A 16,262-nucleotide genomic window follows, 5' to 3' on the forward strand; every position below is an offset into this window, starting at 1 on the left:
ATTAACAGTAACAACTATAGCTGATCCTTGAACCTGAGTCTGAGCTACTAGTGTCCTTATGTGCAAATGTTTTTCTATAAATACATTTGACCCTCCATACTGGAGGGCTCTGCATTCCCAACCAAACTCAGATTAAAAAATACAGTATTCTCAGGATGCAAAATTCCCTATACAGGCTGGGCATGGTGGCTCACGCCTGTAATCCCAGCACTTTGGGAGGCTGAGGCGGGCAGATCACCTGAGGTCAGGAGTTCAGGACCAGCCTAGCCATGATAGCGAAACCCCGTCTCTACTAAAAAAAAAAAAATACAAAAATTAGCTGGGCGTGGTGGCACATGCCTGTAATCCCAGCTACTCAGGAGGCTGAGGCAGGAGAATTGCTTGAACCTGGGAGGTGGAGGTTGCAGTGAGCCAAGATGGCACCACTGCACTCCAGCCTGGGTGACAGAGCAAGACTCTGTCTCAAAATAATAATAAAAATTTTAAAAATTCGCTATATACAGGAGGACTTTTCATGTCCAAGGTCTCAGGACCAACTTCAGGACTTGTGTACGTGCAGGTTTTGGTATCGATTTGGGTCCTGGAAGCAATTCCCTGTGTATACCAAGGAATGACTGTGGTTTATTTTTAAACTTTTTGTTTTTTGGCAGGGGGATAGGGTCTCACTCTGTTACCCAGGCTAGAGTGCAGTGGTGTGATCATGGCTCACTGCAGCCTCGACCTCCCAGGCTCAGGTGATTCTCCCACCTCAGCCTCCTGAGTAGCTGGGACTACAGGCATGCACCACCACGCCAGGCTAATTTTTGTATTTTTTTGTAGAGATGGGGTTTCACTACGTTAGGCAGGCTGGTCTTGAACTCCTGGGCTTGAACTCCACCTGCCTTAGCCTCCCAAAGTACTGGGATTACAGGAATGAGCCACTGACCATGTTTATCCAAAACTTGCAAAGAATAACACTGCCTATGGTAGGAACTTTGTTTTGTTCACTGCTGTATCTCCAGGGTCATAAACATTGTCTGGCACATAGTAGATACTCAGTAAATGTTTGTTGAATGGATAAATGAAGTTATTTATTCTTTTCAATAGTTTCCAGCTACAGTTAGAGAAAAATAAAGCCTCGGTGTGGCTTGAGTGATCTGGCTCCTCCTGCCTACCTCCCCCAAACCCTAATCAAGACACTTGTCCTTTCACTCAACTAGGGTGACTGGCAAAACGGTCTTTTTTCAACCTCTCAAGCATGCCAAGCTCTTTTCCTTGACTTATGTACATGGAACACTCCCTTAAGCCCCAGGCTGGTTTCTTTGCATCCTTCAGGCTTTAGCTTAAATATTACCCTCCTAGAACCCGCTGATCTCATCATCTAAATAAAATGTACCCCAATCTTTTTCCCAGTATGTTCTACTCCTTTCTTTCCTTCATAGCACTTAACATGATTTAGAACTTCTTTACATGCTTGCTTGTCACTGTTTATTATCTATCTTCATAAACAGACTGTGAGCTCGAGGGTGAGGAACAGGTATATTTTATGCAATGTTCTATCCCAGCACCCGGCAGTTCATGGCTCAATAAATATTGTTGAATTGGCAATGAAAATGGTAAAATGGCAAACTTCATCTGAGAGCTGTGTATAAAATGGATTGGAAGGGGGACGGGCAATAATAAAGAGCTAAGAGTGAGCCTGTAGTAGAATGGTGGTAATGGGAATGCAACAAATGGGTGAGCTCAGTAAATCCTACAGATTAACACAAGCTTCATTAGAAATTGGAGACATTAAATGAGAAGAAAGGTAGCAAAGATGATCAGAGGGCTTAAACCTGGTAATTAGAAGAAAGTCAGCATCCTAAGCAGAAACAGAAAAGATGACAACAGATATAAATTATGGAGCCCAGGGATAATGTAGGTAAGTAGGCTAAACACCTGTGGGATTTAAGGTGCTTGTAAGATGTTGGTGATCTTCTAGGAAATGCCTAACAGCTGTTTGGAAATGTGCTCTTGGGAGACAGATCCATCTAAAATAGAGATCCTAGCTGAAGATACAAGTGTGGACTCTAGGGAAAGAGTAAATAGAGAACGAAGAGGGGAGAGCTGAGGAAAAAGGAAAAAGAGCTATGACCAGCTTAGACTTCTACACTTCCCTGATCTTTAAATTTCTACCACCAGTCATAGATCTGCTTTAAAAAGAGAAACTCAGGGTAGAGAAAGGGTCCCACTGCTGACTTTGTTAAGGGGTCTTTTCTTTGAGCTGCTTCTTGGGGAGATTTTCATTTTGGTCTACCATCTTCTTTCATAAATGTACAAGGTTAGAAAGAAAGCAAACAAACCTCAGATACAATAACAACAACTTAGGGACATTACCCATAACTATGTATATTTTTCAGAAATATGTCTGATATTCTTGAATTTAACATTATTTAAATAAGCTAATGAAATAAAAACATGACTTAAAAAGAGGTAGAAAGCAACTCAGCTTCCCTACTGTATTATTCCCTAGTTAATGATGACAATGGCTAAAATATTTCAAATGGATATAAAATACCAGCCCAGTGAAAATCTGGCTGGACTGATTCAAAACATTCCAAGGGCAGAGAACCGGGCAATTAAAATTGCAGCTTCCTCTTCCAATTTGACTAAGTTAATATTAACTAAGATTCTGTTTATATGAGTAAATGTTTTAATTAAATGAGGAGGTGATAATATAAACAAGAACTAGGAAGCAAAGTTTGCTAAAGAAACCCAGAGTGTGGACAACCATTAGCAGTAAAAGTTACAATTAAAGCAATGTTTTTTAGACTTTAAAATGCAACAGTGTTAAACTAGAAAAAGTGCAACATACTTGGGAAGACTATTAAGCATTTACAAAAGTTTAAAAACTAGTGAAAATTACTGAAAATATTTTGTACTCTCAATATTGCCTGACAGTCATTAAGATCAGTAAATAATTACCATCTGTAAAAGAAAAAGTATATTAATGACAAAGATGCTAGAGTAAGAAAATAATAATATAAGAGCATGATCAAAAACAGAAATCATATTCTACCTACAAGGTAGTAAATAGTTACATGCATGTGGAAAGAAGTATCACCTTGGTCAGCAAATGAGAAGGTTTTCCTGCAATGTTTCTCAGAAGAAGGGAGGTTTCCCTGTCCAGATAGGAGTGCTTGTTCAGAAAAGAGAAAAACAAACAAAAAAAAGGCAATAACAGAAGTCAGTGGAGGTTTTATGTGTTTAAAACATAAAGTAGACAAAGCAAGAATGATTCTCTATAATTAATCTCATATCTTTTCCCTAAGTTGAGTGAAATATCTCCACAAAGAAAATGTAAAAAAAGAAAAAGAAAAGGAGCAGGGAGGTAAAGACATCATCCGTGCCAGTAGGCGTGTCCCAGCTGACTCCTGCTGATCCCTCCCTCTTTGGGAAAATGGGTAGTACATGCAGACTGCAGAGCCAGTCTGCCTTCTAGGCCAATGCTCATGAATGCTGTGCACAGCACACAAATAAATGAATGTCAGAGACCAATGACTAAACTCCCTTTCTCTTGTTAAAGCCTATGAAGACCTATATAGCTTTAAATAGTATATTTCGGTTAGAATAAGACGACATCATTTTTAAAAGCTTATCCAAGTATTTCTGATCAATTCAATGCTAGCTGCACCAAGACGAAAAATATCCATCAACATTTTGCCTAATGGACACACCTGTTTTCAGTAAAACTTTATTAACCCACTCATTATTATCAGAATAAAAATAGGGGTATACTGCACAGTAAAGAATTTGCAGAGCAAATGAATGACATGAACAAAATATTCAGAAGTGTCACACACTTAAATTAATTCAAGTAACTGTTTTCGTGAAAATAATTTGTAAATGGCATGGTCCCTATCATTCTCCCCTTAACTTTTCAGTAACATGTTGTAAGATAAGTTAATACAATTGTATTTCATTTATCCTTAAATTGTAGTTGTTTTGATATATACATGTAATTTGGACTGGCCTCTCATGAAAAAATTCCAAATTAGTATTTAACAGTACATAGTTACTTATCACCATTTAAAAAAATGTACAATACAGCTGAGTAAAAGTACAGAAAATATTCTGTTATATTTCATAAATCTAAATATAGGTCAAGTTATTCTTGGAAATTCTTTGGAAAGAAACTAATGCGAACAAATACTAGAGCAGCACCCCCTATAAGAAAGTACATGGCCCCTAGCACTTTGGGAGGCCAAGGCAGGCAGATCTCTTGAGGTCAGGAGTTTAAGACCAGCTTGGTCAACATGGTGAAACCCCGTTTCTACTAAAAACACAAAAATTAGCCCGGGTGTGCTGGCAGGAGCCTGTAATCCCAGCCACTCAGCAGGCTGCTGCAGAAGAATCGCTTGAACTTGGGAAGCAGAGGTTTTAGTGAGCCGAAATTGTGCCATTGCACTCTAGCCTGGGCGACAAGTGAAACTCTTGTCTCAAGAAAAAAAAAAGTACATACACGGTCATAGATAAAATACACTACTTCAAGATTAAAAACATGTTACAGAAGACAATATAATCTTTGCTCACATCTATACTATGTTAAGTTTGCTATATGGTATTTTATTGCCTGCATTTTTAAAGCTGTGTTTTAATGCAAGGTAAACTTTATAAGCATACCCGCCCCTCTCACCCATTGCTTATTTAAAAAAAAAAAAAAAAGAAACCTAAGGTCCAATTTTTTTAATTGGACATATTCATCAAGATTAGCACTAACAAAGTGAAACAATAACAAGAACATAGAGAACTATCCCTAGGTCCTCATTTAACTAGATTGTGTAGACCTCCTAAAGGTAAGACTAATTGGCTCCTTCATAAAGACACTAGGTAAGTAGTAATTTCTGAAAATTCAATTTAGTTTGAGGTTAATGCACAGCCAAGGAGGAGGGAGGGAATTGGGAAAAACAAAGAACAAAAAGCACAATTTGTAAGAGTAGCCATTGTTTGGTTTCTTTAGTTTTTTTTTTTTTTTATTTTTTTGAGACAGAGTCTCCCTCTCTCACCCAGACTGGGAGGGCAGTGGCGTGATCTCAGCTCACTGCAACCTCTGCCTCCCAGCTTCAGGCGCTTCTCCTGCCTCAGCCTCCTGAGTAGCTGGGATCACAGGCACAGGCCACCACACTCGGCTAATTTTGTATTTTTATTAGAGACAGAGTTTCGCCATGTTAGCCAGGCTGGTCTTGAACTCCTGACCTAAGGTGATCCGCCCGCCTTGGCCTCCCAAAGTGCTGAGATTATAGGCGTGAGCCACTGTGCCCAGCCACGTTTCTTTACTTCTCTAATAAACTTGCTTTCACTTAAAAATAAAAGAGCAACTATAACTTTCATTGCTCTTATTCCCATTCATTTTTAGCTATTCAAATATAATGGGTAAACATGTACTGCTACACAATTACTATGTAAAACATATAACATGTATTTCAAGAAATTACTTTCTTGAAAACTTACTGTATTTATCTTATAAAAGTTACTTTTTTAGAAAAATTATCTCCAAGTGAGTAGATTATCTATATTCAGATAATTATATTTCAAATTTAAAAAAATAAAATCTGCCTCAGGCCATCAAAACAAACTATGATTTGGTAAATGTAATTCCAAACATCAAATTCAAATTTAATTCTTAAAAACACAAGATTTAATCAGTTCTCAAACTCATGACCTCAAGACTTCAAGTCACCAAAAAACTGATAATTCGGTTAAGTATGAGGCAATGATATTTAATTGTATCTGTTTAATGACACAGAAATAGAAGTCCATTTTGAAATATTAAGATATTTAAATAGCTTAAAATAAAAAGAGGGTAATCATTATGGTTGGTGGTCCCAAAATATGCCACATTCAAAAAATGAGACCACAAACAATAGTTAAACATGGTCATAAATTATATCCTGCATGGATGGTTACATAGCTATTCACTATTTAGTTACTAGCAGAAACAACAAACATGTAGAAACCCGAAGCAGCAAACTCCACTGGGCATGGTGGCTTGAACTGTAATCCCAGCTACTCAGGAGGCTCAGATAGGAGGACCACTTGAGCCCAGGAGCTTAAGGCTGCAGTGAGCTAAGATTATGCCACTGCATTCCAGCCTGGGCAACAGAGCGAGACCCTGTCTCAAAAAATAAAGTATCTTCTTCCAACTGGTACCAGTCATAATAACACTGATCCTAGAATTCCTTGCTCTTCAGAAAAAAGGGGCAGGGGTGGGGTGAAACTGGTTACCGGAAGGATGCAAGAGGGATGAGAAGAGTGGTGCACAGCTGAAGGACTAAGGAGAGTAAATTATGTAGTTTTAAAACTACATAATTTCTACCAGGGCCGTATTATCAGTGAAACATTTTAAACTGCAGAAATTGTGGTTTTGGTTCAGAAACAAGTTGTATATTTTTCACCCTTGATTACAGGGGAAAAAAATCAGTGCTGTGTCTTTGTGGGTTGCTCTGCTATGGAGATCTTACTGTAACTGAGTAAGGCCATTCTGCTTAGAAATATATCTTAAACGTTTAATTAAAAAAAAATTATGGTTTGGGCATGGCATCCAATCAGGCTTCAGTCTTGGTTTATGTTGTGAGTTAACAAAAATGCATACAGCTTCATATAAACAGGGCCTTCTTATATTTTCTTTTATTTACCAACTATAAACACAAAGTCAGGGGCTTATTTTCAATCCATTTTATTGATTTATTTTATTTCTCTGTTTTCCTCTTCATGTATTCAACCATTTTTTAGGCTCCAACTTTTGAGTGTGGAACCATGCCAGCATTAGAGATGCAAAGGTGACCAAGATGGGCATCCCTTGCCTCACAGAATGTAGTCTAAATAGGGAGATGCAGACCAACTTGCAACTACAAAACAGTGTGTTAAGTGGTAGGTGAGCAAGGAGATGGGTATCTAACCCCAAATTAGCGGCTTAATAAAGTAATTCTGAAAAAGCTACAGTCCTGGAGGATGATTAAGAGGCTGCTGGGGTCGCGGTGTGAGGGAGTGTGGCAGGGTAGAAAGAGGGCAAAGGGATATTTGAGACCAGTGGTTCTCAAAAGAGGGTAGCTCTGTCCTCAAGCAGGAATTTCAGAAAATGTTGAGGACATTCTGGGCTGCCACAATGAAGAGGAGAGGGAGAGTTACTGGTATTTATTGGGAAGTCGAAAATGCAAGATGCCTTGCAAGCATGGTACAATGTCGATAACAACAAAAGTCCCACATTCCACAATTGTTAAATGTCCTTACACGGAGAGTTGTAGAGATGGGAAATCTTCCTTATAACAATCTGAGCTTAGAATCTAATTTCATTTTACATCTAAAAAGTATTTTTGCATAATTTTAATACTGAATGAATTTTCCAGGATGCTATTACCCTCTAAAATAAATGGAAAGAAGTCTGCACTTTCTTTTGTTCTGAGCTTACAAACAGCTGTTCATAATGTTGGAAAATAATTTCACCAATGGAAAACTAGCTTGAAGTAAGAGTTGCCAGTACCACAACTGGCAGTGTACACTCTGTCACATGCCAGTAAATGATAGGAGATATTTGGAATTCCTTTGAACAGAATTAAAAGCAAAATAATATTAAATTAGTGAAAACATGAAATTAACGTTATTAGTAAAAATTGTTTTAAAATATTTCATACTACTGTTGTCGTATTTAAAATACATAGCACAGAAGGCCGGGAGTGGTGGCTCATGCCTGTAATCCCACCACTTTGGGAGGCTGAGGCAGGTGGATCACCTGAGGTAAGGAGTTCAAGACCAGCCTGGCCAACATGGCAAAACGCCATCTCTACTAAAAATACAAAAATTAGCCAGGTGTAGTGGCGCACACTTGTAGTCCCAGCTACTTGGGAGGCTGAGGCGGGAGAATCGTTTGAACCCAGGAGGCAGAGATTGCAGTGAGCCGAGATGGCACCACTGTACTACAGCCTGAGCAACAGAGCAAGACTCCATCTTAAAGAAATAAAATATGGCCGGGCGCAGTGACTCATGCCTGTAATCCCAGCACCTTGGGAGGCCGAGGCGGGAGGATCACAAGGTCAGGAGATCAATACCATCCTGGCTAACATGGTGAAACCCCGTCTCTACTAAAAATACAAAAAATTAGCTGGGCGAGGTGGCGGGCGCCTGTAGTCTCACCTACTTGGAAGGCTGAGGCAGGAGAATGGCGTGAACCTGGGAGGCGGAGCTTGCAGTGAGCCAAGATCGCGCCACTGCACTCCAGCCTGGGTGACACAGTGAGACTCCGTCCCAAAAAAAAAAAAAAAAAAAAAAAGAAATAAAATATATAGCATGATGAAAAATCTACACTGTAAAAAAAATCAGATATCAAATGATTTTATTACTACCATCTCATCCCACATTATAACACTGAAATTATTTTGTCATTACAATTATAATCTTATCTCATTTGCAAGAATTTTACATGCTCCCATTTTCTCTACTTGCCTATAAACTGTCTTAGCACATTATCCCTACTTCAATTAAGATTATTTCCCTTTTTCTCATAGTATATACAAGTATGTCATTATCTGCTATCACTTATAACATGTTTCAGTTCTGGGGTCCACTCATATTTCTGTTCTTTTTCCTACACTTCTTGTTTAAAAAAAAAAAAAAAAAGCCTTCTGATCTCACTTCTCTTAAACCCAAAGTTCTTGATTATAGGTAGGTGTAAGGTTTGACTACTTCATTATGTCTTTTAATAGTGGCGGCTAAGCATTTACATACTAAAACAGATATATTATTTATTATAAATTACTTTTTCATTATTTCTCCTTCATAGGTGTTGGGGCATTACATTCATATAAAAAAGTAGGTATGTAAGTAGGTTATATTATTTACAAATTTCACTTGGACAGTAAAGATGGTGTTAGAAATCATCACAAAGGTAATTTAAAATTTTGTTAGCCACATTAATTTAAAAAAGTATAAAAAGAAAAAACTGAAATATTCATATATTTTAGTTAACCAAAAATATCCAAAATTTTAACAAGTAATAAATACAGATAAATTTTGTTGTTTTTGTTTTTTTGAGTCTTGCTCCGTCACTCAGGCTGGAGTACAGTGGTGTGATCTTGGCTCACTGTTGTTATCTTGGCTCACTGCAGCCTCCGCCTCTTGGGTTCAAGCAATTCTTCTGCCTCAGCCTCCTGAGTAGCTGGGATTACAGGCATGTGCCACCAAGCCTGGCTAATTTTTGTATTTTTAGTAGAAATGGGGTTTCGTCATGTCGGCCAGGCTGGTCTTGAACTCCTGGCCTCAAGTAATCTGCCCACCTCGGCCTCCCAAAGTGCTGGGATTACAGGTATGAGCCAACACACCCGGCCACGAGATTTTTTTTACATTTTTGTTTCATAGTAAGTCTTTGAAGTCCAGTATGTATTTTATCCTTACAGCACACCACAATTCGGATTAACCACATTTTAAATATTTAATAGGCACATGTGGCTAGTGGCTACCGTATGGGACAGTACACCTCTGAAGCATCCAGATTTGCCAACCATGGCAAATGGCATGGCAAAAAAAATGACCAAAGAATAAATTTTTTTAAGAAAGAAACTAGGCTTTCAGTTAAGCATCAGTGCAGAAGAATCATTCCATTTGGTAGCTCTGCTGTAAAGAACAATTCAATTTGTTAGTATCTTAAGAAATTTACAAAAGCCCTTAGTTTCAGAATAAAGAAGGCATGTTGTTTCAGGTTCTAATACAAAAATCATCTATATCAATTATGCTACCACCTACATAATCATACCAAGAGTATTAATATTCAGTTGTACCATATCTAAAGTTGCTTATTTGTTTTTGCTAATTTATTAAGTTTGGTTTAATTTTTATTTGAAAAACTGAAGTTATATGAAAAGGTTTCATCATTTGGAGGTCTAATGAATGCATTCCTCTTCATTAAGTCATGCCATGGCATGTTTATAGAACTTACAGGTGTCAGTTCAGCCTGTTCTTCTGTGAAGTCAATATGACGCTTGGCCTGCTTGCTGGAACATCTCAGAGAAATAGCATGCTGTGAAAATGCAGTAAGGAAGAAAATGATAGGTAAAGGAGGTGAAACGGGCAGCTCTCATTACCATGCAGGAAGAGAAAAAGATCAATGAAGTGAAACAAAACAGTAATGAAACAAAATAGTAATGAAAAGTTGCATGCAATTACCTTTCATTCTCTTATACGCAAAAATTATAAAGGTAAGACCCAGATGATCCTAACCCTTGGTAATTTAAGGATAACCTCACTCCACTTCTGGATAGTAGAGTTCTATGAAATAATTGTGCAGAAACATTATGTCTAATACCAATTCATGCTAACAAACCTCAACTGGTCCTTAACCACTGTTTGGCAGTGCTCTTATTAATTCTTCCCCTTATGTTATACCTGTTCTAAGTCTCTATGTTCTTCAAGCTTCTAGCTTCCCTCTTCCCTCTCTTCATATGACTGCACTTCCCTCCATGTGAGAAAGCTACATCCATTTATCATGAGGATCTTCATCATTAGAATGTACCTTGTAATTATACCCATATTTTTATCCTCCCCTCGAATTCTAGATGAATAATGTGTTTTGTTTCCCCTCCCAAAGCTAAGCATGTTCTAGATCCCATTCATTTCCCTCTCCTAAAGAGAAAGTATCTTTAGTCTCTGATACTCAACTAATCAGTACATTGGGGGTGAGGAGAAGAGGAAAATGTTTAATTCTTCTGGGTACCCTCCTCTTGTTAAACTGTTTCTCCTCTCCACTGCCAAATTCCCTGAATTCATGCTAGAAGGTGCCTCCTCCACTTCCCAGCCACTCATTTTTCCCTTAATTTCTTGCAATTTCTTCCCTAAAGCCTTCATCCTTTGAGTTATAATGTATTCTGTAATTCATTCTCAAAGTCATCAATAACTTTTTTTTTTTTTTTTTGAGACGGAGTCTTGCTCAGTCGCCCAGGCTGGAGTGCAAGTGGCATGATCTCAGCTCATTGCAAGCTCCACCTCCTGGGTTCACGCCATTCTCCTGCCTCATCCTCCCGAGTAGCTGGGACTACAGGCGCCTGCCACCAAGCCCGGCTAATTTTTCTGTATTTTTAGTAGAAACGGGGTTTCACAGTGTTAGCTAGGATGGTCTCAATCTCCTGACCTTGTGATCCGCCCTCCTTGGCCTCCCAAAGTGCTGGGATTACAGGCATGAGCCACCGAGCCCGGCTTGTCATCAACAACTTTTTAACCAAAAAGGTTTTCTCTCTTTTCCATCATAGTTCCTACCACACTGTACCAAAATCACTTGTTTGGTTGTCTATATCCTCCCCTCCATCCCTCCATACAATAAATTATCACTTCATAAGGACATCATTTTTTGTTTTTTTGGTTTTTTTTTTTTTGAGATGGAGTCTCACTCTGTCGCTCGGGCTGGACTGCAGTGGCACGATCTCAGCTCACTGCAACCTCTGCCTTCCAGGTTCAAGCAATTTTCCTGCCTCAGCCTCCTGAGTAGCTGGGATTACAGGCACCCGCCACCGCACCTGGCTAGTTTTATACTTTTAGTGGGGATGGGATGTCACCATGATGGCGAGGCTGGCCTTGAACTCCTGACCTCAAGTGATCTGCCCACCTCCACCTCCAAAAGTTCTGGGATTACAGGCGTGAGCCACTGCGCCCAGCCAACATTGTGTATTATATTCCAGTTTTATCCCTTACACCCCACCACAGTGCCCTAGGCACTCAAATATTTACAGAATATATGAATAACTTTCTGCTTGGCCTGCAGGCCACATGCTTGGCCAGACCAAGATTGTTTTTGTTTTTCCCTGTGTATTTTCTCATTAAGCATATTATGTTTCAATTACTACATCAACAGGAGGCCTATCAAATCTATACTGCCAATAACCCTGTTCTTAGGAAACAGATACTGAAGTATTAACGAATATAAGGGAATGATAAACGTAACCAACTCTCAAATGATTCAGGAAAAATAAATATAGACACAGAAAAATAATGTGGTAAAATGTTAAAAATTACTGAATCTGGCTAATGAATTTCATGAGTTCTTTGTACTATTCTTTAAAGGTTTTGTAAGTATAATATTATTTCAAAATAATTTTTTTAAAAAAAATCTATTCTTTCTGGACTCAGTCTTGCACAAGTGTCCATTATATTTCCAAATGCTTACTGGCTAAACTTTCTAAAAGCCTAAATCTGGGCTGGGCGCGGTGGCTCACGCCTGTAATCCCAGCCCTTTGGGAGGCTGAGGCGGGCGCATCACTTGAGGTCAGGAGTTCAAGAACAGCCTGGCCAACATAGTGAAACTCCATTTCTACTGAAAATACAAAAAATAGCCAGGGTTGGTAACTCGTGCCTGTAGTCCCACCCAGCTACTCCGGAAGCTGAGGCAGAAGAATTGCTTGAACCCTGAGGCCAGAGGTTGCAGTGAGCCGAGATGGCGCCACTGTACTCCAGCCTGGGCAACAGAGCAAGACTGACTCAAAAAAATAAAAATAAATAAATAAATCTGAAGTATTCAACAAGAGATGATTGCCTATGTTACATATAAAACAGTATGATGGAATACTATAGCTATTATTCAGTGTACCCTTACCAGAAAAGGATATATGTGAAGTGACAAAAACAATACAAAATAGTAAATAAACAAAGATTAAAAATTTAGGTTACATTAACATGAATAAAAAGGGATTATAGAATAATATAGCTTTTTAATATTAGGTCTATTTCCATAAAGTACTTATTTTCTTACCAAAAAATATTATCTGCTCCAAGTCTAATATTTACGTACTCTTTATCACTACGTTCATAAATCTAAAAGCTGTGCTCAAAATATGTAACAAAAATGTCCAGTGAGTCTCCCATGGGGAAAAAAATGAATTTAAAGGTCAATTCTCTGTATAAATTTTGCTGTACATTTTCTCAGTTTTGAAAACTTTCATTTGTATTACAAAGTGTTGTGTCATTTGTGTTTGATAAAAACTTTCTATCAATCTTATAAAAACTCACCACAAATCTCTGCAAAGTAAGTTATGAATCACTACTTTCTTGAACTGAATCTGTAACATGTTAAAACAAAGTGCCATTTACAAGCCAGAGTCCTTGGGGTTGGGGTGGGAATGCACATATTAAAAAGCATTGATCTGGCTAGGAGCAGTGGCTCATGCCTGTAATCCCAGCACTTTGGGAGGCCCAGGAGGGTGAATCACTTGAGGTCAGGAGCTCGAGACCAGCCTGGCCAACAGGGCAAAACGCCGTCTCTAAAAAATTATAAAGACAGGCCGGGTGTGGTGGTGTGCGCCTATAGTTACAGCTACTAGGGAGGCTGAGACACGAGAATTGCGTGAACCCAGGAAGTGGAGGCTGCAGTGAGCTGAGATTGCACCACTGCACTCCAGCCTAGGCGAAAGAGCAAGACCCTGTCTCAAAAAATAAATAAAAAATAAAAAAAGTAAAAACCATTTATCTGAACACAGGAGCCAAACCATTATAAAGAAATGGCCTTGTACCAAAGTAGTGGTTACAAATAAAACACTTCCTTGTGATAGCTAACACTTTAGATTACAACTGGAAAGAAGTGGAGGCTTATGACCACTCATTAGTGTTTCAATAAAATAGATTTCCATCATCTTTACTGACACACGTATGCATTTTCCACAAACAGTATGTCGAAAGTAAGTATAGCATGATGGTTAAGAATGGAGACCCTGGTGCTAGAGTGCCTGGGTTCAAGCCCCAGTGTGGCCATTTATTGGCAAGGTGATTCTGGGCCTATTATTTAATCTGTTTCCTCACGTGTAAAATCGGGGTACTCACAGCATTGATCTTCAAAGGTTGGTATAAAAATTATGAATGATTAATATTACTACGAAGAGTGGGAACCTGCCAGCCCTCATCTTAATTTTATTTAAGTTTTATTTAGTTTAGAGCTAGAGTTTAACTTAATTTTCCTTAAAATATTAAAAAAAAAATACAAAAACACCAAAGATGGGGATACTATTACATACATCTCTTTGCCTTTTTCTCTCCTGCCCATGTAGTTAGTTCTGTATCTAGGTCCGGCTCTGAGAGCACTGGCCAGTCTACTCGTCTTGATTTTCCTTCAATTCTGTGATGAAGTAGCATGATATGGTGGTATGAGCTCTACAACCAGTATGTTTGGGTTCAAACCCTTGGGCAAGTTATTTAGTCACTCTCTACCTCCGTTCCTTCCATTGTAAAAGAGGGATAATCGTGCCCTCCACAAGGTGTTGGGCTCTGCACAATGTGTGTTAAGACATAAAGCACAATGGCTAACAGAACAAGCACTCAATTTTTCTATTTTGCCCCCTTTTCTCTTTATTCTACTCTCCTTCTACTGGATATTATATAGCCGGTAAATCTGTAAATGTTTTTAAAACTATTTCTTTTTGTTTTATAGCCCCTGTTCATTTTAAATAGATGAATATATATATATATACACATATTTTTTTTTGAGATGGAGGCTCGCTCTGTCACCCAGGATGGAGTACAGTGGCATGATCTTGGCTCACTGCAACCTCCACCTCCTAGATTCAAGTGATCCTCCTGCCTCAGCCTCCCGAGTAGCTGGAATTATAGGCGCCTGCCACCACGCCAGGCTAATTTTTTTTTTTTTGTATTTTTAGTAGAGACAGGGTTTCACCATGTTGGCCAGGCTGGTCTCGAACTTCTGACCTCAAATGATCCGCCCACCTTGGCCTCCCAAAGTATTAGGATTACGGGCGTGAGCCACTGCACCAGGCCACATGAATATATTTCTATTATTGTCTAAAAAAAGGTCCTTTACCAGCCCTCCACAAACCCAAAACAAAAACAGACCTAAACCTAAAGATGCTTTTTACTTCTGCAGAAAAACAAAACAAAACAAAACACACACAGATTTCCAAGAAACACAAACAATAAGAGTCAAGGCATATGTGCCAGTAATTATTGGGGGGGTTTATTTGAAATACGTTTGTGTGAATTAGGCTTTTCCCCTGGATTTCACTAAATCTTCAGCCTCTTTTTTCATCTGATACCTATTCCTTTATTTTATTTTATTTTACTTTTTGAAACGGAGTCTTGCTGTCGCCCAGGCTGGAGTACAGTGGCATCATCTCAGCTCACTGCAACCTCTGCCGCCCAGGTTCAAGTGATCCTCCTGCCTCAGCCTCCCAAGTAGCTGGGATTACAGGTGCCCGCCACCACGCCTGGCTAATTTATGTATTTTTAGTAGAGATGGGGTTTCACCATGTTAGCCAGGATGGTCTGATACTCATGACCTCAGGTGATCCACCTGCCTTGGCCTCCCAAAGTGCTGGGATTACAGGCGTGAGTCACTATGCCAACCTTACCTATTCCTTTAAATTTAGCAAAAGGTTTTGCTGAATCTTAAGAAAACTTGATGATTATGTATATTATGATGAAAAAAATCCTTTGAATTTGCTATAAACTAATAGCTTTACAAAGTATTTTCATTTTAAAAATACACTGTCATGTATAAAATTCCAAATTCCAAATTAAATGGGCATGATCTCGTATGCCTGAGGACCCAGCTACTCAGGAAACTGAGGCAGGAGGATCCACTGAACCCAGGGAGCAGAGGTTACAGTGAGCCAAGATGGCACCACTGCACTCCAGCCTGGGTGACAGAACGAGAATCTGTCTCAAAAAAACAAAACAAACAAAAAAAAACAAAAAAAGGTAATAATATGGCAGCGTAAGGGGAGCTCCATTTTTAAATAGCATAATCAAAGAACGCCTCAATAAGAAAGTGACATTTGAGCAAATTCCAGAAGGTAGCTAGGAGTATGTTACACAGAAGACTGGGGAAAGGCGTCTGGGCAGGGTTGAATAAGTGCAAAGGCTAAGAGGCAGGCTCTGGCTACTGGCTGAGAACAAGTATGGGACGGTATGGCTAGTGGGGTAAGGGACAGAAGAAAGAAAAATAGGTGGTAATGGGAAAGCAGATCAGGCAAGGCTTTATAGGCATTATAGGGGTTTGGGCTATACCTTGAGATGCAAAGCCTTTAGGTTTGAAAAGAGATGATTTGACTTATCTTTCAAAAGGATCACTCTGGCTGCAGTGTGGATGATAGACTGTTAAGGGAGAAAGGTGAATGCAGAAAGACCAGAAGGAAGCCTATTCAAAAATCTAAATCAAGATGATGTTGGCTTGGTGGCAGTGAAGGCGGTGAGAAGTGATCACATTCTAGACATACTCTGAAGATAAGGCCAACAGAATTTGCTGCTGGATTGAAAGGGAGGTA

General features: G+C 39.0%; 1 protein-coding gene across 10 annotated transcripts in view; it reads right to left on the reverse strand.

Annotated features, from left to right (window-relative positions):
• The window catches only part of RAPH1 (Ras association (RalGDS/AF-6) and pleckstrin homology domains 1), a 101,176-nt gene that overhangs the window by 33,132 nt on the left and 51,782 nt on the right, over positions 1-16,262 (reverse strand). For 7 of the 10 annotated variants that reach the window (XR_010129681.1, XR_010129680.1, XM_055379445.2 and 4 more), the window contains 2 exons: positions 9,947-10,027; positions 3,083-3,157 (listed from right to left, as the gene is read on the reverse strand). The exons of 1 other annotated variant lie outside the window; for it this stretch is intronic. Coding sequence is in view for 7 of the 9 variants with exons in the window: in XM_055379445.2 (XP_055235420.1) it covers positions 3,083-3,157; positions 9,947-10,027 (156 nt within the window). In the remaining 2 variants the exon portion in view is untranslated. The remainder of the gene's footprint in view (positions 1-3,082; positions 3,158-9,946; positions 10,028-16,262) is intronic. 2 more of the 10 variants (XM_063695114.1, XM_063695115.1) reach the window with 2 other exon arrangements.

This window comes from Gorilla gorilla, chromosome 11 (assembly GCF_029281585.2).
Source record: "Gorilla gorilla gorilla isolate KB3781 chromosome 11, NHGRI_mGorGor1-v2.1_pri, whole genome shotgun sequence".
Lineage (NCBI taxonomy): Eukaryota > Metazoa > Chordata > Mammalia > Primates > Hominidae > Gorilla > Gorilla gorilla.